The sequence below is a fragment of the Moschus berezovskii genome, chromosome 22 (genome assembly GCF_049115385.1).
Source record: "Moschus berezovskii isolate FMDL1 chromosome 22, NW_MosBer_1.0, whole genome shotgun sequence".
In the NCBI taxonomy this organism is placed as follows: domain Eukaryota; kingdom Metazoa; phylum Chordata; class Mammalia; order Artiodactyla; family Moschidae; genus Moschus; species Moschus berezovskii.
This window is the reverse complement of record NC_142481.1, coordinates 7244294-7270381: the sequence shown is the minus strand read 5'-3', so window position 1 is coordinate 7270381 and position 26088 is coordinate 7244294. Positions and strand designations below refer to the sequence as shown.

The 26088-nt window shown below is 56.1% G+C and overlaps 1 protein-coding gene across 1 annotated transcript; it reads left to right on the top strand.

The window, feature by feature from the left end:
- Window positions 1-723: 723 nt before the first annotated feature.
- Window positions 724-25635, top strand: MYBPC2 (myosin binding protein C2). Its single transcript, XM_055411373.2, has 28 exons — window positions 724-882; window positions 2008-2097; window positions 2640-2726; window positions 2882-3030; window positions 3291-3408; window positions 4422-4470; window positions 4658-4717; window positions 7016-7209; window positions 7457-7589; window positions 9132-9256; window positions 9680-9785; window positions 10911-11083; window positions 13028-13193; window positions 14396-14502; window positions 14741-14770; window positions 15000-15139; window positions 16220-16379; window positions 16480-16584; window positions 17009-17197; window positions 17648-17782; window positions 19189-19356; window positions 19514-19602; window positions 19725-19920; window positions 20130-20269; window positions 21476-21635; window positions 22018-22154; window positions 24065-24251; window positions 25507-25635. Exons 1-28 carry the CDS (start codon window positions 864-866, stop codon window positions 25515-25517), a joined length of 3423 nt encoding a protein of 1140 aa, XP_055267348.1. The 5' UTR covers window positions 724-863; the 3' UTR covers window positions 25518-25635.
- Window positions 25636-26088: the final 453 nt, after the last annotated feature.

The window sequence follows — 26088 nt, the reverse complement described above, 5'->3', positions numbered from 1 at the left end:
TCCGGGCAGCCCTCCAGGGCCTTCCCGGTCTCCCCCCACCCGCCCCCGCGGGGGCACCCGCCCCTCCCCCGCGTCCGGTGCCCGCCGCGCCCGCTCCGGGAACCACGGCGGGGAGACGGCCGGGCGCGGCCCCAGGAGGGGTCCCAGTGGCCGGGGCCCCAAACCTGCGTGTAGGCCCGCGCCGGAGGTGGGGCGGGACTCCGGAGTCCCCGAGCCTCAGTGCCCTCCCCGTCACGCCTCCTCTGCAGCCATCCTGCCTACGCTGGGAAACCGGACTCTCCCTCCCGGCTCTGGTTTCCCGAAAACGCCTGCCTTGCAGATACTAAGAATGGTTTTCTAGACCCTGGCTTCCCCACCATCCCTACCCTCCCCCGCCCCATGCGAGTCCTGGCTCAGAGCCCTGGTCCACTTCAAACCCCGTCCCTTCCTGTCCCTCCGCCTAGGACCTAAGAGTCCAGGCCCTCATCCTTCTCCTTTCTCTGGGATCCAAGAATCTGGACTCCGGGTCGGTTCTGCACCCGGACTCAGGAGTCCAGCCTCCCACCTCCCCCAGCCCCAGGAGTCCCCGCCTGCCGCACATCCTCCCTTAGGCCCAGGTGTCGGAAGCCCAGCCCCCCTTCTCCCTGGGGACCTGGCATTCGGCCACCTCTCCTTGTCCAGCTGTTATTTCTCGCCTTTTAGAACACACAGGCGGAATGTGGGGCGGCAGGGGAGGGTGGGGTCGGGAGGCGCGTCTATGCCTCCCGGAGCCTCCTGGGAGTCTCCCGACTCCTTAAAGGGCCCCCCCTGGGGGGCCCACCTGTCCTCCCTAGGGCCCATCGGGACACCGCTGCGGTCGGAGGAGCGGGAGGAAGTCAGACGACATGCCTGAGGCAAAACCAGGTGGCTTGGGGGACTGCCTCCCTCTGTGGAGACGCAGTCCTGTTTGCACTGGGGTCTCTCCCCCCTCCGCGGGGCTGGGAGAATGGGGTGTCTTCTCCCGTTGGGGAGGGGCTCCTTCCTTGGGTGGGAGGGGAGGGTCCCACACCTGTGTTAGGTGTGTATTGGGGGGGAGGGTTGATTCCCTTTCCCTTTGTGGTGGCGGGGATTCCTTTCTCTGCAGGGAACTGGGGGCTTATCTCTGGGTGCACATGGAGATTCTCTGTGAATAAGTGTCCCTTTTCCTCCACGGGGATGGAAGTCCTGCGGTTGGAGACTGCAGGGTTTTGGCAGGGTGATCGGGACCTTTACATTTGAGAATGCGGTCTTCTGGGAAGGGACCTGGGTCACTTCTGTGAGTGAGGATTGGGACCTTTTTCTGCAGGGAGATGAGGTCCGGTCCTTTCATGTCTAGTTATTAGGGGTCCTGGTCTGCGTGGTAAGGCGAGTTCTCTGTACAAAGATGAGGACACCTCCTTTGGATGGGGTCTGGGGCTTCCCGGTGTAGGAATTAGGGGACCTTCTCCATATAGAGGCTGGAGAGCCTTTCTCTGTGTACAGTTTTCGGGGCCCTTCTTTGAATGGGACTGGGGGGCTTTTTATATATATATATATGCGGATGGGAGGGGGCTTCCTCTCTATGAAGCAGTGAATGGAGGAGACACAAGCCCCCAGAGAGGACCCTTCCTCCTGGGATGTCCTGTCGGCTGGTACCAGGCCAACCAGGCTGAAGGGTGGGTGTCCAGCCCCTCTCTGCAGCTGGGGTCCTGGCGGGCCGGGCGCCAGCAGGCAGGGCGTGTGAAAGATGCTGTGGTCAGCACCAGTATCCGATTTCCAGCCCAGGGGAAGAGCTAATTATACCGTCAAGACCTAAAAGGTCAGAGCCCGGTGGCCCGGGTGGATGAGGCAAGGCCTTCCCGGGGGAAGGGAAGGAGAAACCGGATCCATAGACTCTCGGATTAGAGATAAATTTACACCTGGACGGCTGGTCCAGGATCTGAAGGAGGCGGAGCCCGGGAGCCTGCGCTCCGGGGTTCTGGAAGAGAAGACGGAGCGCGTGCTCAACCGGGAATGTCTTCTGCCTCACAGCGGCCAAAAAGGCCCCGGCGGGCAAAGATGCTGCCAAGCAGGCTCCCAAGGCAGCGCCCCCTCCAGAGGCCCCTGCAGCGCCCCCTACAGGTGAGAGCGATGGCGCTCCCGCGGGCCGAGCGGAAGCTGGCTGCTCACCCGCGGCCTCGCCGGTGGTACCTCCGCGCCCCCTGCTCCGGTCCGTCCTCCCCACAGCTCCGGGGCTGACCGCGCCCTCCCCTACCCACAGCCCTGCAGGGCTCCCCAGCGCTTCCAAGGCGGAGCCTAGCCCCTCAGCCTGGCCGTCAAGCCTCCAGCAACTGGCCGATCCGTCCGCAAGTCCCGCCCAGCTCTGAACGCCCCAGTCCGTCCTGACACGTCTCCTACCCTTTTAAAGCCTCCGTTTAAGACCATCCGGGTCTCAGATGGGGAAACTGAGGCCCAAACGGGTGGGGGAGCCTGGACACCCACACACCTGGATGACACGTTTCCTCCCAGGTCAGGAAAAGCCATTTTGCCTCCAAGGTCTTTTTGATGCCGAGCAGTAGAAGGTCCCGTCATTCGCTCTAAACCCCGCCCCCAAAGTGGCCTGCAGCCCCCCTCCCCGGCCCGCTTCAGACCCCCCCACATCCCCGATCTTATCTCCTGAGCAGAAGCCCCGCCCGAAGACCAGTCTCCCACCGCGGAGGAGCCCACCGGCGTTTTCCTGAAGAAGCCAGACACCGTGTCGGTGGAGGCTGGTGAGGGGCGCCTGGGCGAGGACGGGGTTGGGGTCTGGGGGCTCCTGGGTCTGAGGGAGGTGGGGCCGGAGGCTCCCAGCGTCCCAGTCCGCCTTGTAGGGTCTTACGGTTCCTACCCGACCCTCCTTTGCCACCCCTTCCCCCCCTCCTCCCAGGAAAGGATACTGTGATCGTGGCCAAGTTGAATGGGAAAGAGCTGCCGGCCAAACCGACCGTCAAGTGGTTCAAGGGGAAGTGGCTGGAGCTGGGCACCAAGAGCGGTGCCCGATTCTCCTTCAAGGAGTCCCACGACGCCGCCAGCAATGTGAGGACCCCCATGGGGAAGCGAGGGAGTCCGGGGCACGGCTGGAGGTTGTGCGGGGCAGGCCGGGAGAATGTTCCGGTAGGAGCAGGCTGCATTTGAGCACGGGGTGTGCATGCCCCCAGAGGTCAAGATTGTCCAGGCATGGGAGGAGACAGCTGGCCCTTCCTGGGGGGACTTGGAGAGTGGTGAGGTGGGCTGTAGGGGCCCGGGGTGGCACCGGGGGTCATCACATGCACTGGTACCCTTGGCCTGGCCCCCAGGTGTACACGGTGGAGCTGCACATCGCGAAGGTGGTATTGGGGGACCGCGGGGATTACCGCATCGAGGTCAAAGCCAAGGACTTATGTGACAGCTGTGGCTTCAACATCGATGTGGAGGGTATGCTGGTGGGGGTGGGGGCCAAGGTCTTGGGTCTGGGTAAGGGGGCGGATCTACTAGCCAGGTGTAGGGAGAGTGTAGAGGTGGGGGTGAGGTGGGCACTGGTTTTTGGAGGATGGAGCACAGAGGCAGGGATCAGGGTATTAAAACCTGGAAGGGAAGTAAAAGTATTAGTTGCTCAGTTGTGTCTGACTCTTTGTGACCCCATGGACTAAAGCCCTCCAGCCTCCTCTGTCCATGGGCTTCTCCAGGTAGGAATACTGGAGTGGGTTGCTATTTCCTTCTCCAGGGGATCTTCCCGATTCACGGATTGTACCTGGGTCTCCTGCATTGCAGGCAGACTCTTTACCACCTGAGCCACCAAGGAAACCATTAAAAACTGGGGAGAGAGTCTACCATCTTAGAGCCTGTTGAAGTGTAGATTTGGGGGTGAAAAGGTTCAGGGTTTGGAGGTGTGCATGTGAGGCTTAGGAGGTGAATTATGTAGATTCCAGGGTCACAACATACAGGCTTGAGAGAGTGGCAGTAAGGGTTTGAGAAGTGAGGGTTTCCCAAGTTTTGCTTTTTAAATATATTTTCCGTTTTATTGTCTATTATTTCATGTGAGTCTAAGGGTGAACGGGTTGAGGGTGGGGGTGTACAGGATTGATGGGAGGTTACACAGCTTTGGGGGCATGTGTGTGGAGCTCTGAGGGTGTACAGATTTTGAGGAGTCTTCAGCCCAGGTGGTGGGGGAGCTTAAATATGGAGGACACAGGTGCTGATGTTGCCCCCGCCTGGGGAGAAGGCTCAGCTGGGGAATACAGGCTGCTGAGCGAGGGTGGTGCACGGCAGGGAAATGAGTCTACAAGCAGAGGGTATCCAGGTCTGAGAGACAGGGTGTGCTGGCCCACGAGATGGAGGGAAAGGGGCCTGGGTGAGGTTGTGCAGGCCTGGAGGGAAGGGGCACTCTTGGTCTTAGATCAGGCTTTGCCTCCAAGCTTATCTTCTCTTCCCCCATCACCCCTCCCCAGCGCCTCGTCAGGATTCCTCTGGGCAGAGTCTAGAGAGCTTCAAACGATCGTAAGTGACCCTGGACCCTGGGGAGCGGCAGGGGGGTGACCTGGTGCCAGGGACCATGGGAGGGTCTCCCTCGGGAGGGGCAGCTGCGGGAGAAGGGAAGGATCAGGGAAGCCTAGGAGTGGAGCTCCAGGGTGAGTCTGAGAGTCGGAACCTTAATGAGGTCCACACTCCCTTTCAACGGCCACAGGGGAGAAGCGAAGTCAGACACCGCGGGGGAGCTGGATTTCAGCGGGCTGTTGAAGAAGAGGTGAGTCCACTCTGCCTGGCATGGAAAGGGGAGACAGGGGCTCAAGGAGGAGAAAGAGGGTGGGTGAGGTCCCCCTGCCCCCCTCGCTTCCCCACTGCTACCCTGGGACTCCAGCCCCCCATCTACCCACCCCCCCACCCACCCTGCCACCTGTCCATCCACCTTCCACCCACATCTTTACCCTCAACCCCACCCAACCAATCATCCGCCTGTCAGTTTGCTTGCCGACCCACCCTCTAACCCACCACCCTCACATGTACCTTCCTATCCCCTCAGTCTCTGAGTCACCTGTTCATCCACCTGTCCACCCACCTCCCCACCAGTCTGTCCACCCACCTCCCCACCAGTCTGTCCACTCATCCAACCTTCCAACCGGCTACTTATCCATCCGTCTGCTAATCAGCCCTGCCAGTCATCAGCCTGCCCACTCCTCTGTTCATCCAACCAGCTACCTGTTTATCCACCGACGAATCCACTTATCCACCTACCTACCCATTGCCCATCGCTCGGCCCACGTAGAGTGCCCTTCCCTCAAGGCCTGCACAGCTTGCTCCAGGTCTGCACAAGATGGTGAGATGGTGGACAGACTCACCATCTTCCCGTCTGTCCACCCATGCGTTGGCCATTGCACTCAGCCCCCCATTCATTGCCCCATTCATTCGTCCTGCACCCACCAACTCCATCCTCCACTTCCCCTCCAATCGAGGCATCCGTCTATCCGCCTTTCCACCGTCTGTCGTCTGCCCTGCACCCACCGTCCCACTTGTGACTGTCTGCACCTGCATCTCTCTTTCAACTGAGTCCAACATCTTACCCACCCGTCTCCTCCTCTACCTCCTCGCCCAGCCAGGCCTCCCTCTATCAGCTGTTCACCTCCTCAGTGGCACGCTCAGTGGCACATCCCCCAGATCGCTCTGTTAGATTCATCTCTGCGCTGTGTGCTTAGTCGCTCAGTCGTGTCCGATCTTTGCGACCCCACGGACTGTAGCCTAAAAGGCTCCTCTGTCCATGGGATTTTCCCAGGCAAGAATACTGGAGTGGGTTGCCATTTCCTTCTCCAAGACTCATCTATATGCAATTGCTATTGTGTAGGTAAAAAAAAGGATTGAATGTTGGCCATTTTATGTGATTCAACATGACGCTTGTCCAGTCACTCAGTTATTCCTTATCTGCTGGTCCATATATCCATCCTTCCATTCACTCATCAATCCCCATAACGAAATCCACAACAGTTCTACCTACTGATAGATTTATCTGTTTGTCTTTACCAGCCATATTCCATCAACATGTTCACCCAGCCAGCTCCTCCCAACGCACTCAGCCTTTCTCCACCAACCCATCCACCTATCTTAATGCCATCCATTCTCTACCAATCTGCCCATCCATTGACCCGTTCATCCACCAGCCTAACCATCTATGGACCCCTCCACCCACATATCAGTCCCCCACTTAATGCTCTGTGCATCAGTCCAGATAGTCACGTGTCCCCAAATTCGCCCACTCATCTATCCTTCCTTTGTTCCCTTCCCTTCCTCCCTTCTTTCCAGAGATCCACTCACTTTCTCACTCATCAAACATCTTCTGAGGCCTCCTGTCTACCAGGCCCTGAGCCGAGATCAGGGAACAGAGAGAAGTTTGACTGGTTCCCTGACGTTGGGTCGCTCATTGCCTTGGGAAGATGGGTCTGGTCCAGCAGACACGGACACAGACCAGGACTGTGTAGTGTGGTCAGAGAGACGGTCCCACGAGGGCCTTGTGAGAGCCCAGAGTGAGGGCAGCTGCTATGCTGGGAGTGTAGGGAGTGCCTCTGGAGGAGGGAACTCTGGCACTCGATCTTGGGGGATGAAGAGCAGGTGGAGAGAGGTCATCTAGGCAGGGAAACGTTTTGTGCAAAGGCTCAGGGAGGCAGGAGCAAGCCCGGAACATTCAGGAAAAGGAAAGTAGGGTTGTTTGGGTAGTGGGGGGAGTGGGGATGGGTCCAGGGTGACGTCGTGATTGTGAGGCTGAGCAGCTGGGGTTTCCTCCTTAGAGCAGTGGGGAGCCACGGAGGAGTTTTGAACAGAGAAGGGATGGCATCTGATGTAGGGGTTCAGAAATAGCCCTCGGGGGCCAAGGAGGGAACAGACTGGGGGGGAGGAGACGGGATGAGGTCAGGAGGCCAGGGAGGAAGGCGGCTGGGCAATGGACCGGGTGGGACAGGGTAAGGAATAACAGACCCCGAGAGGGAAAGTGACACGGGAAGCGGGAGGTGGAGGCGGGGGACCCCCACCTCCTCACTGCCTGGCGCCCCACCTTCAGGCAGGTTGTTGAGGAGGAGAAGAAAAAGAAGAAAGATGACGATGACCTCGGCATCCCGCCAGAGATTTGGGAGCTCCTGAAGGGGGCAAAGAAGAGCGAGTACGAGAGGATCGCCTTCCAGTATGGCATCACCGACCTGCGGGGCATGCTGAAGCGGCTCAAGAAGGCCAAGGTCGAGGTCAAGAAGAGCGCAGGTCAGTGCTGGTCTGAGGGGAGAAGGGCCCTGCCCACGGGGACTCCAGCATCGTGGGCAGCCAATGGTTGGACCCGGGACTTATCTTTGGGAGGTCCCACTCTGAGAAGTAACAGAGAGCCGTGTTCTCAGGGGCCTCCAAGTTCATAAGAGGGTTTCTGACCTTGGTGGCCTGGGGAGGGAGCCTTGGTGGCTCAGAGCACTGAGGACATCTCAGCTCCATCCCACTCACATCCCTCCATCTCCAGCCTTCACAAAGAAGCTGGATCCAGCCTACCAAGTGGACAGAGGCAACAAGATCAAGCTGATGGTAGAGATCAGTGACCCAGACCTTCCCCTCAAGTGGTTCAAGAACGGCCAGGAAATCAAACCGAGTAGCAAGTATGTGTGGGGGGTAGAGCCAGGGTTGGAGGGAATCCAAGTCCCAGAGAGAGGGACTGGCTCCCAGAAATACGACTGGCTACTCTTAACCCAGAAAGCGCACTCCCTCATCCCTATGAAAAGTACAGACAGTGATACGTGGGTAGAAAAATAGACAAAGGCAGTAAGAACAGGGATTCAGTTAGAAGCAACCCAAATGGCCAATACACTGTGTACATATTCGACCTTGCAAACACAACCACCATCACCAATAATAACACAAATGAAAACAGCGGTCTTGGGACTTCCCTGGTGGTCTAGGGGTTAAGACTTTGCCTTCTGCTGCAAGGGGTGTGGGTTCAACCCCTGGTCGGGGAGCTAAATTCCCACATGCTTCAGGGCCAGGGAACTGGAAAAAACAACAACAATGGTGTTTCTGCTCTCCAATTGGGCAAAGACTAGAAAATGATAAGACCTAGTGCTGGAGAAGACACAGGAAAATGGGTCCACAGATGTTGGTGGTGGGAATGTATATTGGCAAATCTGCAAAAGGGTAGTGTATTCAAAAGCTTTTAGATTGTGCAATGCTAGGTATTTTTCATAAGGGCCTAATCATGGTTATGCATATTTAGCTGCAAGGATGTTCACTGGATTGTTTGCTGCTGTAGCAAAAAATGGAAAACAACCAAAGCATACAATGCCATACTAAGGTGCTATGCTGTCACTGAAAAAGATATTCTAAAACTTACACTAACATGGGAAGCTGTTGAAGGTTAGTGTTATGTGCAGAAGAAGAGTTCTCATTTCTGCTACACAAAATGTAAATCTACATATAGATTTTATATAAAAAGATTGAAAAGACAAAGGTCAAAATGTTTGTAGCAGTTATCTCTTGGCAGAACAATTATGGATGGGTTCTACTTTTATTAATTTGCCCTTGGCTGTGTTTTCTACGTTTCTCATCATGAGCATATGGGATGTGAAGGAAAGTTATGTTCATTAAGATACAGGTTAACTCACTATGATAAAGCGTCTCCAGAACACGGTAGTTTAGAGAGAAAGCTGTTTCTAGCTGATTGACCTAGATCCAGGTTCCACATTTTTGGCTACACCGTTTCTTAGGGCCTTGTCCTCATCTGCATGATTGAAACTGGGTCATGGGGACAACTGTATCTATCAGACAGGAAGAGGGAAGGAGAGAAGTCTAGAACAAGCATCACAAAATTAGGGATGACCTACAGCAGCAGCAGCGGCAGCAGTTATGCCCATCTCTTCCATTCACATCCTGTTGGTCCAAGCTCAGTGGTGTGGCCATCCTAGCTGCAAAGGAGTCTGGGAAATGTAGTTCTTTAGGTGGGTTGCTGTGTGGTGCTGCTAAATGGAAGAAGGTGCTTATGGGTGGACAGTAGCATTTCTGCTGTGGTTTTTTAAACACTAGAACTTGGACCATTGACCCCTTTCCCACTCAACTTGGCTCTGAGAGGGAGTGGTTTGTCCTGAGACTAGATGGGTGGATGGAGGATCCCCTCTGTGCCCTGGGTTGAGCTGAGACTTTTGCACCAGATACGTGTTTGAGAACGTTGGTAAGAAGCGAATCCTCACCATCAACAAGTGCACGCTGGCGGACGATGCTGCTTATGAGGTCGTCGTCAAAGACGAGAAGTGTTTCACCGAGCTCTTTGTCAAAGGTGAGGCCGAGATTTGGGTGTGAGCTTGGGGAGTGGGGCTACTGACCTCCTGTGGGGCTACCAGGAGACTACTGACCTCCTCTCTCCCCATGCCCCCAGAATCCCCAGTCTTTAAAAAAACATTTTATTTTATCTTGAAGTATAGCAGATTAACAAACAATGTTGTGATAGCTTCCGGTGAGCGGTGAAGGGACTCAGCCATACACGTACATGTATCCATTCTCCCCCAAACTCCCCTCCCATCCAGGTTGCCACATAACGTTGAGCAGAGTTCCATGTACTATTCAGTAGGTCCTTGTTGGTTATCCATTTTAAACATAGCAGTGTGGACATGTCCATCCTAAACTCCCTAGCTCTTCCTTCTCCCCATCCTTCCCCTGGGAACCATGCGTTTGTTCTCTGAGTCTATGAGTCTCTTTCCAGAACCCCCAGTCTTGATCGTCACACCCCTGGAGGACCAGCAGGTGTTTGTGGGCGATCGGGTAGAAATGACAGTGGAGGTGTCAGAAGAGGGTGCCCAAGTCATGTGGTAAGTGACTCATGACCCCTGATCTCCATACAGATGCCCAGAGCATCTTTGCCTCAGCCTCGGTCTTTAGGATCTCTCTTGAAGGCTTCAGACCTTTACCCAATAGTTTCCGGGAGACCTCAGCCTTTCCCTATAATTCCTGATCTTCACTCATGACCTCTTCCTGAAACTTCTGACCTCTGCCCTTCCAGGTCTTTTTCTGGATCCCTGCTAGTTCTGATTCATTAAATTATTTATTCACCCGTTCAACCAATTATCCATCGTTTGGTCCATTCACTCATGTATCCATCCGTCCATCTATCCGTTTATCTATCCTGCATCCACCCATCCCCCCATTCATCTCATTGATTCAGCCATCCATCTCATCCATCCACCCACTCAACCATCTATCCATCCATTTATCCATTCTGACATCTATTCCCCCACCCAACAAGTATTTATTGAGCACCTACTGTGTGGTGGTACACTTCAAAGTACTGGAGATAAAATGGGGAGAAAATATATCAACATGGCTTCTGCCCTTATTCAGTTTATGATCTGGCAAATTGCTGGGATGTGGTGTGTGTGTGTCTGTGTGTGTGTGTATTGGAGACAAATAGAGGCATTAATCAAGTCATCACAGAAATAATTATCAGAGTTCTATTTTGACAAGTATATCAGAGGAGCAATAACTGATGCTGTAACCATTTTTTAATAGGAGAGAGGGACTCAGGAGGTCAGGGAAGTCTTCCTGGAGGAGGTGACAATTGAGCTGATATTCAAATGATGAGGAAGTAGAAGTGAAGTGGGAGGAGTGGCCCAGGCAGGGAAACATCATTTTCTGAGGCCATGATATCTGCCCTATCTCAGTGACCCTGAACTTCCTCTACACTCTGACCTCTCCCATGACCTCATTTTCTGTCTCCTGACCTCCAACGGAGTCCTGTGGCCTGTGACCACTTCTTCCTGTTTTTCTCCTCTGACCTGTGACCCATCTACTCTAGACCTCTGTCAACCTTTCTCTCTCCTCCTTTTCTTGATTTCCCTTCTGATCCCCTATTCTTGCTCAGGACTGTCTGACCCCTGACTCACCTCTGACATCCAGACTCCAGGCCAAATGGATTCCTCACTTCCCCCTCCCCCCAGGCTGAAAGATGGTGTGGAACTGACTCGGGAGGATTCCTTCAAGGCCAGGTACCGCCTCAAGAAGGATGGGAAGCGTCACACCCTCATCTTCTCGGAAGTGACCATGGAGGATAAGGGGCGCTACCAGGTCATGACCAACGGTGGCCAGTGTGAGGCGGACCTCATTGTGGAAGGTGCGGGGCCTCCCGGGGGCTGGGGCAGGGGCTGCACTGCGTGCGCTTCAACAGGCAGCTCCAAGGGGCCCAAGCCCCAAGTCTTGGCATTCTTCCTGACTCCTTCTTTGCCTCCTACCCTGCATGCGATTCACCAGCAGATCCTGGGGGCTCCACCTTCAAAGGCTATTCTGAATCTGACAATTTCCTTCCACCTCCGTTGCCCACCCCTGGCCCAGGTCTCCGTCCCTTTATGCCTGGACCGGTGCAGTAGTCTCTGCGCTTCTCCTTCTGTTTCTACACTGGTGCCCCCACCCCCATGCCAGCCAGAGCAATCCTTGTAAAATGTCGGGCGATGGAAACGGGACACATTCTGTGGTCTAGCTCACGGGGATAGGACCCATGTCAATTTCTGGTGCAGTTGACTACATTTACAAGAGATGTCACCCCCCAACTCCTGTGAGCCTGTAATTCTTTTTTTAAAAAAATATTTTTATTTCTTCCGCTGCACGGGGTCTTCGTGGTCACATGCGGGATCTTTAGTTGTGGAGTGTGAACTCTGGTTGCAGCATGTGGGATCTAGTTTCCTGACCAGGGATTGAACATGGGGCCCATGAATTGGAAGCATGGAGTTTAGCCACTGAGTCACCACCAGGGGAGTCCCCTGTAATTCTTAAAAAAAAAGAGAAAAGCTTGAGTCATTGATGGGCCAGATAAATGATCATCTATCCATCTGTAGCCATAAAAAGAACTCTGTTGATTTGGAAGGGTTTGCAACGTAAATTGTTAGGTGAAGAAGCAAATATGCCACTATTTGCATGGAAGGGAAAGAGGAAGGAAGGGAGAGAGGGGAGGAGGGAGGAAAGAAACTGTGTGTGCGTCTTTGCTTTTACGGCTGTGAGCTGGCTATAATGTCTTTGGAGACTGGACTGAGACCTGGACAGTTGGCGGTGGGAGGTGAGCGATCTCCCCTTCTATATGTACATCCTCTCATCATTTCATTTTTTTCATAATTTTATTTATTTTTTTTGGCTGTGCGGGTCTTCACTGCTGCATGGGCTCTTCTCTACTTGCAGCGCGCGGGCTTCTCACTGTGGCGGCTTCTCCTGTGGCCGAGCACAGGCTTGAGGATGTAAAGGCATCAGTAGCTGTGGCTCCCGGGCTCTAGAGCACAGGCTCGGAAGCCGTGGGGCACGGGCTTGGTTGCTCCACGGCACGCGGGATCCTCCCAGACCAGGGATCGAACCCGTGTCCCCCGCATTGGCAGGCGGCCTCCCCACCACTGAGCCACCAGGGAAGCCCCTATCATTTTATTTTTAAGCCATACAAGTGCACTGTTTTATTGAAAAATTTTAAATGAAAAAAAAAAAAAAAGTCAGACCCCAGCCATCTTCGCAACACTTTCCACCTCCCTCAGAGTCAGTGCAGAGCCTTGTCTGTGGCCCTCGGGGTCTGCCCCAGCCTGCGTCATCTCCCTCGTCTGCCTCCCTCACTCCGCGCCAGCCTGCTGGCTGTTTTCCAAGTCGATAAGCCTGCTTTCCTGTGCCGGGTCCTTGCACAGGCCGCCCTTTACCGCAGGGCCTTCTGCAGCCTCCCTGCCTTCCCCCAGGCCTCGTCACTCCCTCTTGTCGTTCAGCCACTAAGTCACGTCCGACCTGCAGCACGCCAGGCTTCCCTGTCCTCCCGTATCTCCTGGGGTTTGCTCAGATTCAGGTCCACTGAGTCGGTGATGCCATCTGACCAACCATCACTCCCTCCAGTTTATGTGTTTTCCCTTCAGTATCTGTTTCCCCACTAGAACGTGAGCTCGTGAAACCTACAGGTTTTTTTTTTTTTTTTTTCTGGATTGTTTCATGGCTGGATCCCCGGAGCCGGGGACTGTGCTTGGCCCATAGTGGGTGTTGTCCAATCCCCTCACGGACAGGCTGGACCTGGATGACCCCATCTCCTTCCCACCCTGTCCAGAGAAACAACTGGAAGTCCTGCAGGACATTGCGGACCTGACGGTGAAGGCCTCAGAACAGGCCGTGTTCAAGTGTGAGGTGTCCGATGAGAAGGTCACGGGCAAGTGGTACAAGAACGGGGTGGAAGTGCGGCCCAGCAAACGGATCACCATCTCCCACGTGGGGAGGTACGGAGTGTGCTGTGCACGTGGCCCGCAGACCTCGCGGTTTCAAAGAACAAGGGTTTAGGGAATTCCCTGGTGGTCCAGTGGTGAGGACCTGGTGCTTTCCCTGCGGTGGCTTGGATTCAGTCCCTGGTTGGCGTACTGAGATCCGGCAGGTTGCGTGGTGCGGCCAAAATAAAAAGAACAAGGGTTTATTTCATTGAGTCTCAGGGGTGGCTGGAGGCTGGCTGATCTCGGATGGCCATCATCCTGGACTCGCTCAGGGCCTTGCTAGGATAGCTGGGCTGCTCCCATATGGTCTGTGGGACCTCTCATCCCCCAGGAGGCTGGTCCTGGCATATTCCCGTGGCCGACACAGGTGTCCCACGAGACAGCAGAAGCGAACAGGGCCTCTGAGTGCCATGTACTGTCCCTGTGTCGCTTCTACCGAGAGTTGGACACGACTGAGCGACTGAACTGAACTGAACTGAACTGATGGGACAAAAGAGGTCACAACCTGTGAGGTCTCCTTGCAGGGGTCACCACTCTAGGGAGGGAAATCTGTGGCCACATTTGCAGTTGGCTCTGGCATGGAGGGGACTTCCCTGGTGGTCCAGTGGTTAAGACTCTGTGCTTCCAATGCAGGAGACACAGGTTCGATCCCTGGTTGGGGAACTAAGATCCCACATGCCGTGTGGTGCAGCAAAAACATTAAAAGAAAAAAAAAAGGGAACTACTTTGTAGGGGAGGGTGTCTAGCTAGGGAAACAGGGGATTGGAATTCAAAGCATCCACACCTGGTAATCTGTAGGATGCCGAATGCCACCGCAACGCCCGCGGAACACTGTGTCCCCGTGGGTCTCCCGACAGCAGCTTTTGACAGGACATAGCCTTTCTCTGGGCTCTGTGTAAGGGCCCCTGCCTGTTGGTGGTGCCAGTAAGGGCGGAGTCAATGCTAATGTGTTACCATGTGCTGAGGAGTCTTCTGAATGCTTTACAAAAACCTCCTCATAGATTGTCAATATTACCCCTGCTTCATAGGTGAAGAATCGGGGGCAGGGAGAGGCTAAGTGACTTGCCCAAGATCACACAGCTAGTAAGGAGCAGAGTGGGATTGGGTTTCAGTTACTGGCATTGCACTGGGCACGTGGATTGTGCCGCGGAGCGTGTTTCTCTGCGGTGGTCCCCAGGACAACCTAGGCTGACCTCTGCCCTGCCCTCCCCTAGGATCCACAAGCTGGTGATTGATGACGTCCGGCCTGAGGATGAGGGAGACTACACGTTTGTGCCCGACGGCTATGCCCTGTCCCTCTCGGCCAAGCTCAACTTCCTGGGTGCGGGTGCCTCTGGGTTTCTCACCTCCCCGGGGGGGCTCAGGTGCTCCCCTTCAGGATTGAGTTGCCCTAACTGTACATTGGGGGGTGACAGCGGGTAGGTGGGATGTCGTGGGCCTGAATCCACCCCCACCCCCAGGTCCCAGGGTGACTCCAGGCCCTCTCCTCTGCGTCCAGGTTGTGAGGGTGGGGTGAGGGACGCCACAGACCTAACCATCTGGTCTTCTTTATCCGCCAGAAATCAAGGTGGAGTACGTCCCCAAGCAAGGTAAGGACCAGGGGCTGCTATGGTCTTTAAGCAGGAGGCTGGACCCTTGGGTCTGAGGGAGGAGGGGCTGGGGGTCTGGACCCCCAGGTCTGATGGAGGAGGGGCTGGGGGCCTGGACCACTGGTTCTCTATGGCTATTGGAACCCAGCTTCCCAGGGGATCCTCTGGAGGGGTTAGGAGGCCCAGCTGACCACTCCCAAGTTGCCCAGACTCTCTCCTCTGCCACCAGAGCCACCCAAAATCCACCTGGACTGCTCCGGGCAGACCTCGGAAAATTCTATCGTGGTTGTGGCCGGGAACAAGCTGCGGCTGGACGTGTCCATCACCGGGGAGCCCCGGCCCGTTGCCACCTGGATGAAGGAGGATGAGGTGTTGTGCGGCCTCCCCGGTGCCTTGACCCTTCCCTCTCAGCCCTGGTGGGTGGCCTTAGGCAAGCTGGTTCCCCTCTTTGAGCTTCGCTGTCATTGTCTGGAAACTGAGGAGTATGGTTCCTTCTTCAGAGGGATGCAGACTGGAGATTACATTTGTTCATCACAGGGTACTGGCCCAGCACATGATGGGTACTCCATCTATCCCTCCATCCATGAACCCGTTAATCCATCAGTCAATCCAGCCATTCACCAACGCATCCATCTAACCACCTTTCCATTCATCAATTCATTGATTAATTCATTCAACCATCAACCCATTTGTCCATTTATCCTTGAATTAGTCCACTTATCCACCCATCCACCCATCCAGCCAACGAACACTTTCATCCTGTGTGTTCCGGGCCCTGAGACGGTTCGGTTTCTCTCCTCTCTTCTGGGCTTCAGTCTCCTCTTCTGCAGAATGGAGAGGCTTGACTCAGTCTTCATTCATTCCTTCAGTCCGCAAAGCACCCCCCACCCCCGCCGCGAGCTTCCCTCTATGCCGGGTTCCATGCTCAGGCACCGAGGATACAACCAGGAATCGCACGTAACCCCTGCCTCCCTGGAGCCTTCACTTGTGGAGAGAGGCAGACCGGTGCCCAGAGAGCCACAGTCCAGGGTGATCGGGGCTGAGATAAAGGGAGGTTCCGGAAACTATGAGGATTCAGGGGCTGGGGCCACCCCTTCCTGAGGGTATCCAAGCTGAGCGTATCCAGGAGGGCTTCCCAGAAGAGATGACTTCTGGGTGGGTTCTAGAGGATGGGTAATGATATAGCGGGTCGGGAAGCGGGTCAGGGCATCGCACGCCCGGGGATCAGCTTTGTAACACCTTGGGGATAAGATGGTCTAGTGTGTTTAATGAAGGGTGGTGTTTGCTGGAGGGTGAGGAGGGCAGAGGGGGTGGTGATGAGGCTGGGGGCAGACCCACCAGGCCCTCTGCGGCTGGGTCCACGAGGAGCCCCTGCTGAGCCGCGCAGGGGCAGAGGCCGGTCCGGGTCTGGAGAGAAGTGGACGGAGGCCACCCGGTGGTTGTGTTCAGGTGTTCACGGGCACCGAGGGCAGGGTCCGCATCGAGCAGCGAGGCGACATCAGCAGCTTCGTGATCGAGAGCGCGGAGCGGGGCGACGAGGGTCGCTACACCATCAAGGTCACCAATCCCGTAGGCGAGGACGTGGCCTCCATCCTCCTGAAGGTTGTGGGTAAGCACGGGGGTGCCCAGGAGCTGAGCCAGGGGGTGGTCCCCCAAGGCCCCGAGGGGTCCTCTGACCATCCTGCCTGGACTCCCCCCGCCCCGCCCAGATGTCCCAGACCCCCCGGAGGCGGTGCGAGTCACGTCAGTTGGAGAGGACTGGGCCATCCTGGTCTGGGAGCCACCCAAGTACGACGGGGGACGGCCGGTCACCGGTGAGTGCCTGTCTGCCAGAGGGCCATGACTGCTGACCTCCCCTGCCCCCCGACTTCTCCTTGACCTCCAGGAGTCCTCAGCGGCCTCAGTGACCGCCCTCGGAGACGTGGTTTTCCGTCTTCTCACCATCCCCTTTGCCTTCCCGTCATCCTTTCCTCTCCAGCGACCTGGGAATCCTGGCTTTCGCTAACAGCTGAGGATTTTCTGTGACCCCCAACTCCCTGATTCATGACCTGTGACCCTTCTCAATCCCTGGCCCCACATGGGTGACCTCTAACTGCTCTGTGACCCTAAGATTCATGGCCTCAGACCTCTCTGGGTCATGTGACCTTCTGCTGCACCCTTGACTGCCCCCCAACTGACCTGTGACCCCAGGCCTCCCCATGACTGCCTACACTTCTCTCTGCTATGGGGGGCTGCCAGGATACCTCCTGGAGCGGAAGAAGAAGGGCTCCCAGCGCTGGATGAAGCTGAACTTCGAGGTCTTCACGGAGACCACCTACGAGTCCACCAACATGATCGAGGGCATCCTCTATGAGATGCGGGTCTTTGCCGTCAACGCCATCGGGGTCTCGCAGCCCAGCATGAACACCAAACCCTTCATGCCTATTGGTGATGCCTCTCTGCACCCTCCCCGAGCCCCTGCCCACCCCTGACCCATGCCCCGCCTGTCACTGATCTTGGGCCCTACACCCTGGCCTTGCACTCTCTCAACTCTGCTGACTCCTGTCCCCTCTCATCCAACAACTCAAGACTTTGACCCCCCAGCCCCATGCACCCTTCTGACCTCTTCCCCACCCAGCACATCCGCCACTCACCTTTATGATCCTGGACTCTGTGCTATCTCCCGAATGTGTCCTTGACCTCTGACCTATCATGCTAACACCTATCCCTGCCCTTGGAGACCTCACAATCCCTGAATCCCATTGCCCAAGATGGGCAATGCCACATCCTTGCTTGCTGACCTCTGAGTCACCATATGGATCCCTTTCCTGGCCAGAGACTCCAGCTCTGACCCCTGAGCCTTCATTGACCCCACCCCCTTTCCCTGGAATCTTACAGCACCCACGAGTGAACCGCAGCACCTGACTGTGGAGGACGTGACCGACACCACCACCACCCTCAAGTGGCGGCCCCCAGATAAGATCGGGGCGGGCGGCATCGATGGGTACCTGATCGAGTACTGCGTGGAGGGCTGTGAGTCACCCCGCCTGGCCTGGTGGGGGGCAGCGACGCAGGCAGAGCCCCAGTGGGCGTCCAGTCCGGGGACTGTTCATGGGGCAGATCTCTGGCGTAGTGAGCCGCCCTTCTGTCTGTGCTTGCTCGAGTCTGGGATGGGATGGGACAAGCCAGGCCCCCAGTGACCAGCTTGTCCTCCGTCCCTCCCTCTCTCCTTACCCACTTCCTTCCTTCCTCTCCTACACACATCCTCTGTACAGCGGTACCTTTTACGCATCCTCCAAGTATGCATTGCCCTTCCTCAATTCTGTTTATCCATTCATCTACCCATCCCACCGATGTTTCATCCTTCTTCTTTTCCTCCCTTATTTCTCCCTCCTTCCTTTCCTTCTCTCTCTCCCTCCTTCCTTCTTTCCTTCCTCTTGACTACCCAGTCATCCAGCCAGCCATCTCTCTATCCATTGGAAAACTCTTTGGCTCATCCAATTATCTGCCCAACCAGTGACATTGTGTTCATCCTTGTATCCATCTCTTCACCACTTTCTTATCTCCCTCCCTGCTTTCCATCCCTCTGTTTGCCCCCAGGACCATTTAACCGTCTGACCATCTGTCCATCCATCTATCCATCCACACATCTCGCCATCCGTCCTTCACTGAACAAACTGAGCCGTCTTTGCCGTTGACGGCTCTGTGACTCCATGACAGGCCCAGTGCCCGGGCTCTGGGGATGTCTCCAACGTGGTCCTCTCACAGGGAACACAGTGACGCCATATCCCAGGCCTTAAGTCAGACAGATGTGGGTTCCAGTCCTGGCCCTACCCTATACTTTTTAACTGTGTGACCTTGGGCAAGTCTCTCAGCCTCCACTTTCTCATCTAAAAATGGTGAAGACAGTTCCCACCTTGATGGGATGCAGTGATGACCGCATCCGGGGATGCATGTAAATGATGGATGCTTGGACTCTGGTCAGTTTCTTCCCTTTCTCTTCCCAGAGCTCTTTGCTCCACTCCTCACCTTGCCCTCCCTTCCCCAATCTGTGTTTCAGAATCTACTTTTGTTAGAGTTCACCCTGTCAACTCTTGGTCTGATCCATATGAGCTCACCAACCCATGGCAAAGAAACCAAGATGGAAAGTCACCTATTACAGAGGCAGGAAATCCGAGGGGCCCTCTCTAACTACCACTCCTAAGTCTTTACCCTCTCTGACCCTCAGTTTCCTCACCTCTAAAATGGGGATAACTATGGAGGCAGGAATTAATGAACTAACATGAATCAGCTCCGACTTGGTCCTGAGACAAGCTCAAGAAATGTTAGCTGCAGCTAGGCATTGCGGTGGGGCCCCGAGGCACTGGAGGGACACGACCCAGAGGGGGCCCCTAGGAAGGTCCTGAAGGATGCTCCCCAGCCTGGCTCCTCTCTCATAGCTGACGAGTGGATCCCTGCTAACACGGAACCCGTGGAGCGCTGTGGCTTCACCGTCAAGAATCTCCCCACAGGAGCCAAAATCACCTTCCGCGTGGTCGGGGTCAACATCGCGGGCCGCAGCCAGCCGGCCACCCTGGCCCAGCCGGTCACCATCCGGGAGATTGTGGGTGAGCACCTCCTGGCCCCCCGACCCTGCTCTCCGAAAGACTAAGCTGGTGTGGTCACTAGGGCCTCCCCCTGGTCGCCCCTGGTCTCTGTCCCTCCCTGGGACGTCCCCCCGCACCCCTGCCAGCGCTGAGCCCCTCTCTGGGTTTGTACCCTCAGAGCAACCCAAAATCCGGCTACCCCGCCACCTCCGCCAGACTTACGTCCGCAAAGTCGGGGAGCATCTCAACCTGGTTATCCCCTTCCAGGTGGGTCGAGCTGCGGGCTGCGGGCGGGGAGCGGGGCGCAGGGGTGAGGAGGGGTCAGCTCCCGCGGGTCAGACCCAGGCTGACCGACACGCCCCACCCCGTACCTCTCCACCTCCCGGCAGGGAAAGCCGCGGCCGCAGGTGGTGTGGACCAAGGGCGGGGCGCCCATAGACACCAACCACGTGCACGTGCGCACCAGCGACTTCGACACGGTGTTCTTCGTGCGCCAGGCGGCCCGCTCCGACTCCGGGGAGTACGAGCTCACGGTGCAGATCGAGAACATGAAGGACACGGCCACCATCCGCATCCGGGTTGTGGGTGCGCGGCCAGGGGCGGGGAGGGGCGGACAATGAGCCCGGACGCGGAAAGTGGAGAGGCTGGCACGGAGGGTGGGGCAGAACGGGAGGAAATGCGGGCGGGGAAGCTGAGCCCCGCCAGGGGCGGGGATGGGCGGCGGCCCAGAGGAGTGAGGCGCTGGACGTTTAGAGATGCTCGGGCTGCCTTCTAACAGCCCGCCCACCTTCCAGAAAAGGCAGGGCCCCCGGAGAACGTGATGGTGAAAGAGGTGTGGGGTACCAACGCGCTGGTGGAGTGGCAGCCCCCCAGGGATGACGGCAACAGCGAGGTCACGGGGTATTTGGTCCAGAAAGCCGACAAGAAAACCATGGTGAGCGAGGGGCCGGGGCGGCGCCAGGGAAAGGGGAGGAAATGTTACAGCAGGTGGGCTGTTCCCATTTCCCAGCTGCGCAGAACTGAGGCACTGAGAGATGGGGAGAATGGGCCGGGGGCGGGAGGAAAGGCTTTTGGCTGAGATTTGGTGCATAATAGGTTTTTTTTTTTTGGCCTCATCGTGTGGCTTGTGGGATCTTATTTTCCTGACCAGAGATTGAACTTGGGCCACAGAAGTGAAATAGTTGCTTCTTAACCACTAGGCCACCAGGGAAACTCTAATAGGTTTTCTTTTTCATTTTATTGAGGCAAAATTCACCTAACAAAAATTCCCAGGTGGTGCTAGTAGTAAAGAACCCACCTGCCAAGGCAGGAGATGTAAGAGACTTGGGTTCGATCCCTGGATTGGGACGATCCCCTGGAGGAGGGAATGACAACCCACTCCAGTATTCTTGCCTGGAGAATCCCCATGGACAGAGGAGCCTGGCGGGCTACAGTCCATGGATGGGGTCGCAAAGAATCAGACATGACTGAAGCAACTTAGCATGCATACATTTTTAAGTGGGATTTCCCACCTTCCCAATGTTGTGCAACCCTATTTCATTCCAAGACATTTTCATCACCTGGAACGGAAACCCCGTGTCCATCAAGCAGTCCCTTTCCTCCCCCCCTCAGCGAGCCCCTGGCAGCCCCCCATCTGTGTCCCGTCTCTGTGGATTTGCCCATCCCAGGCATTGCATCTGGACACGGCCACACGCTGTGAGCCTCTGTGTCTGGCTCCTTCCAACTCAGCATCATGTTTTCCAGGTTCTTCCACATTGTAGCTGGTATCCAAGCTTCAGTGCTTTTCATGGCTGAGTGCTATTCCCTTGTTTGTTTGGTTAGTTTTGGCCACACCATTTGGCTTGCAGAATCTTGCTTCCCCAGCCAGGGATGGAACCTGTTGGCCCTCTGCAGTGGCAGCACAGAGTCCTAACCACTGGACCACCAGGGAATTCCCCTACCAGTCCCTGGCTTGAACGGACCACGTTTCGTTTGTCCATTCAGCCGCTGATGGGCACCCGGGTTGCTCCCGCCTCCTGGTTGTTGTGAACAGAGCTACTGGGAAGGGCAGGTTCTGTGAGCGAGGCGTCTGCTTTCCTGACGCCCTTCCTGGGTCCGTGTCCCTAACTCTCCTGGCCCCTCCCTGTCCCCCACGCTGCAGGAGTGGTTCACGGTTTTTGAGCGTAACCGGCACACCTCCTGCACCGTGTCCGATCTCATCATGGGCAACGAGTACTATTTCCGAGTTTACAGCGAAAACATCTGTGGGCTCAGCGACTCGCCTGGCGTCTCCAAGAACACAGCCCGGATCGTCAAGACAGGTCTGGCCACCCCCACCCGCTCAGGGCCCGTCCCAGTCCCCCTTCTCTCTCTGGGTTTGTTTTGGAGAATAGTCGATTTACGATGTTGAGTTAGTTTCAGGTGGAGAGCCAAGTGATTCAATTCTACATATACGTATATTCGTCATCTTTCAGAGTCTTTTTCCACGCAGGTTATTACAGAATATTGAGTAGTGTTCTCTATACTATACAGCAGGTCCTTGTTGGTTATCTGTAGTATATATAGTCTTTCTAGGGTTTGAACTTGACTCCTCTGATCATCCCCCTCCTGGACTCTAAGAGTTGATGGCACCTGGTGCTGGAGGAGGGGCGGTCGGAGACAGTCTGGGTCGGTCCCCTCACAGGTGCATCTCCCCTCCCCCAGGTATGAGCCTCAAGTTGCCCGAGTACAAGGAGCACGACTTCCGAACGCCCCCCAAGTTCCTGACGCCTCTATTTGACCGGGTGGTGGTGGCTGGTTACGCTGCAGCTCTCAACTGTGCCGTGAGAGGCCACCCAAAGGTGCCGTGTGTGTGTGTGTGTGTGACCCTGGAGGAACATCTTCACCTTCCACGGTGAAGCCTCCTCGTCTTCCCACTGCGTGGGCTCCTCCTCCTGAGTTCTCTCTTGTCTGCTCATGGGATCTGCTTTTAGCGGAAAGTGTTTCCTTTGTGTTTATTAATTTCGTCTGTGCCACGTGGCATGGGGGATCCCAGTTTCCCAAACCAGGAGTGGAACCTGTGCCCCTTGAAGTGGTAGTGCAGTCTTAACCACTGGACCACCAGGGAAGCCCCAGGACTTGCTTGCTTTTCACCCACTTCCTGTCTCTCTCCTCTAGCCAGAGCGCAAATCTCAGCTCATTACACTCCCACTTCCCTCAAAAACAGGAATCTTTGGGGTGGAGGGGGTCTAACACTTCGAGGCTCCCTGTTATCTTCCTGCCCCGTCCAGTTTCCAGGCTGCTGTCTGGGAATGTGGACACTTGCTGTCTTGAACTCTCAAGGGCCCACCTAGACCAGGGGCTGCAAACTATGGCCCTCAGGCCAAATCTGTCTGCCACTGGTTCCTCGAAATAAGATTTTTTAATCCTTTTTTTCCTCTTTTGTTATTTTGCTTTCACATGACTAAATAAGATTCTATTGGAACACGGCTGTTCACACTAGTTCGTGTGTTGTCTCTGGCCCAGAGACCATAGAGCTCAGGAAGCCTAAATTACTGACTGCCTGACCCTTTTCACACATTTTGCCATCTGCTGGTCTAACTCCAGTTTTCAGCATCAGCCCCGGTAGGCCTGCCGTGGATTCCGTCATCTGCTGCTTACTGTTTGGTTCACTAACTCCATTTATTCACTCATCCCCTGCCAATTCATTCGTTTATTCAATTCATTCATTCACTTCATTTGCTTCTTTACATCATTCATTCTTTCAACCCACATATTTCAGAGACTTTCTATGTGCTGGTGAACTGAACAAGGAGTTCCTTTATAGTGGGGAGGACGGCCATTCCTCTGAAGTTACACGTGCATGCGTGCTAAGTCGCTGTAGTCATTTCTGACTTTTTGCAACGTTATGGACTGTAGCCTGCTAGGTTCCTCTGTCCGTGGGATTCTCCAAGCAAGAATACGGGAATGGGGGCTTCCTTGAGGGCTTGGATGGTAAAGAATACTGGAGTGGGTTGCCATGCCCTCTTCCAGGGGATTTTCTCAACTCAGGCTCCGAACCCAGGTCTCTTGTCTCCTGAGTTGGCTGACAGGTTCTTTACCACTCGTGCCACCTGGTTGACAATGAAATTACATGGGGACTTCCCTGGAGGCCCAATGGGCTAAGAATCCACCTTACAATTCAGGGTACGAGAATTCGATCCCTGGTTGGGGGACTAAGGTCCCACCTGCCAAGGAGGAACTGAGCCTGCACTTTGAAACCAGAGTCCGCGCATCACAGCAAAAGATACCGCATGACTCAACTAAGACCCGAGGCGGCCAAATCAATCAGTTACTTAAGAAAATTAGAAAGGGTGGAAGGTCTGCTAGGGAAATGCAGGCAGTTGTGAGAGTGTCAAGCAGGCATTCCTGTTCCAGTCTAGGGCCCGGAAGTGACATGGGAGCGGAGACCTCAAAGGCAGGCAGGTGCTGTTTGGGGGCCTGGCCGGTCTGAGGAGCAGCAGGGCCGCCCATGGGTTGGACAGAGCGAGCGAGGGGCGGGAGGCAAGGGCATAGGAGTGACGGGGCCAAATCACACAGCGCCCTGGGGGCCACTACAAGGGGGAGCGCTTGCTCTTACGGAAGAGGAGACCGAGGGTCAGAGAGGATCTGCCAGTCACAATGAGGCGGTGGGAGAGCCAAAAGGAGATGCCACACTGCTTCCCATGGCCCCACTGTGCCAGCGCCAGGGCACCCTCCGTCACGCGGCCTCCTTCTCCGCTCCGCTCAACAGCCCAAGGTGGTCTGGATGAAGAACAAGATGGAGATCCGCGAAGACCCCAAGTTCGTGATGACCAACCACCAGGGGGTCCTGACGCTGAACATCCGCCGCCCATCCCCCTTCGACTCAGGGACTTACTCGTGCCGGGCCGTCAACGAGCTGGGAGAGGCCCTGGCCGAGTGCAAGCTGGAAGTCCGAGGTGAGCCTGGGGGCGGCAGGAGGGGGGACCCTTACGCTCCACCTGCCTGACCCTCATCCACGGCCGTTACAAAGCGGACGGTGCGGGGCAGACCTGCGCCCTCTAGGAGTACGACTGGGCCCCAGCAGGGACACTGCCAGGTGGGGGGCACAGAGGCAACACAGGGTGGGGTCGGGTGGGGTAGCACCTGACCCCGCCTGGGCAGGAGCCTGGGGTTCTCCATAGGAGCCGAAGGACAAATAAGAGGTGAATGAGGATGCGAAGAGCTTAGCAAATGATCAGTAAGGCTTCCGGTGCAGCTGCGGAGGTGTGTGGACACAGCATCGAAACCAGCATGGACAGTGGCGGAGGACCGGGGCGGGGGTGGCTGGGAGGGCCCGGAGGACAGCCCCCTTCCACGGCCTGTCCCCAAGCTCTGTGTCTCCCGTCCCTGCCCCTCTGCCCCACAGCCTCAGCCTGCTTTGTCCTCTGCCTCCTGAATTCCACCCCAGCCTCCTACCCCGCCTCGTCTCTCTCCAGTTCCACCTCCCGGCCCTCGAGGGCACCCTGTACCCATGGCTGACCTGCGCACAGCCTTCCTAGGGCTCCCCCAGCGGCCCTGGGACCTTTCAGCCAGGTGTCAGGGTCCCGAATCTGCCACCCCCAGCCCCTCTCCAGCCTCAGGTACCCCCTCCTGGCGCCCCCCGTTTTCCAGTCACACTGAACAGCTGGGGGTTGGACAAACCAGCTGTGCTTTCTCCTGCCCCTGGGACTTTGCACATGCCGTTCCCTCTCCCGGCTCAGGCTTCCGTCCAACAGACACACTTGATGGGGAGGCCGCTCACCAAGTCCCTCAGAGGCGGCTGACATTCACATGGGCCTCCAGGGTCCCTCCCCAGCCGTGACGCCCCCGGCTCTGATGACAGCCCAGCAGACAAGGGATCACTCTCCACGCACCGCTCTGCCAGGCCGACCCAGTTCCTAGTGTTCTGCTGTCCCCTTACCAACTGTTGAATCCGATCAGAAACATGCCTTCTTCAGGATTCCAGTGAGGGCTGACCTCTAGCAGCTGCTTGGGAAGTCAGAACACGCCAGCTTGGGGTTCAAGACTGCAGGAATCAAGGGCTCGATGAAGCTGGGTTAACCTGACGTCCAGCTGGGTGGGGAAGGGAAAACTCAACCCCCACTGCTGGCCAAGCGAATCTAAAGGGCAGAGGCTGAGGCCGGGGCAGAGGGCACAGGAATTTTTACCACCCTCTTCTCTTTCTCCCCACAGTGCCACAGTGAAGCTCTGTCCTCCACCTAACAAGATAACTAACTGGCTGCTGAGCCCTAACCCAGACCTCCCCGGACACGTTTCCCTTTCCCAGATTATAAGTGAGAAGATGGTAGTCTTGTCTTGACACCCGTGTGTCTGTCCTTCTTGAGTCTGTGGCCTGGCCTTCCTCCTCCCGTAGGTTTAGTCAGCCAGGGGTGGGCGGTGGGGCAGCCAGGTTGGAACGGCTACTTTAGGGAGGCTACCATGTTGCTTCCCTTGTGGCTCAGCTGGGAAAGAACCGGCCTGCGATGTGGGAGACCTGGGTTGGAACCCTGGGTTGGGAAGATCCCTTGGAGAAGGGAAAGGCTACCCACTCCAGCATTCTGGCCTGGAGAATCCCATGGACTAAGTCCATGGGGTCGTAAAGAGTCCTACACGACTTAGCAGCTTTCACTTTCACCATGTTGCCATGGCAACTGCACGGTCACAAGGGGGACCCAAGACCCTCTGGAGGCAGCCCTCTAGGGAGGAGCCACTGTGAGCCGGGAGGAGGCGGACTGGCTACAGTGGCAGCCATAGTAGGTCAAAGAGGAACCCAAG

Excerpts from the sequence above, each read along its gene's own strand:
- MYBPC2 (XM_055411373.2), top strand. Across the intron at positions 17,198-17,647 it reads CAAACCCTTCATGCCTATTG|CACCCACGAGTGAACCGCAG; the intron begins GTGATGCCTCTC and ends GGAATCTTACAG. Across the intron at positions 20,270-21,475 it reads AAGCCGACAAGAAAACCATG|GAGTGGTTCACGGTTTTTGA; the intron begins GTGAGCGAGGGG and ends CCCACGCTGCAG.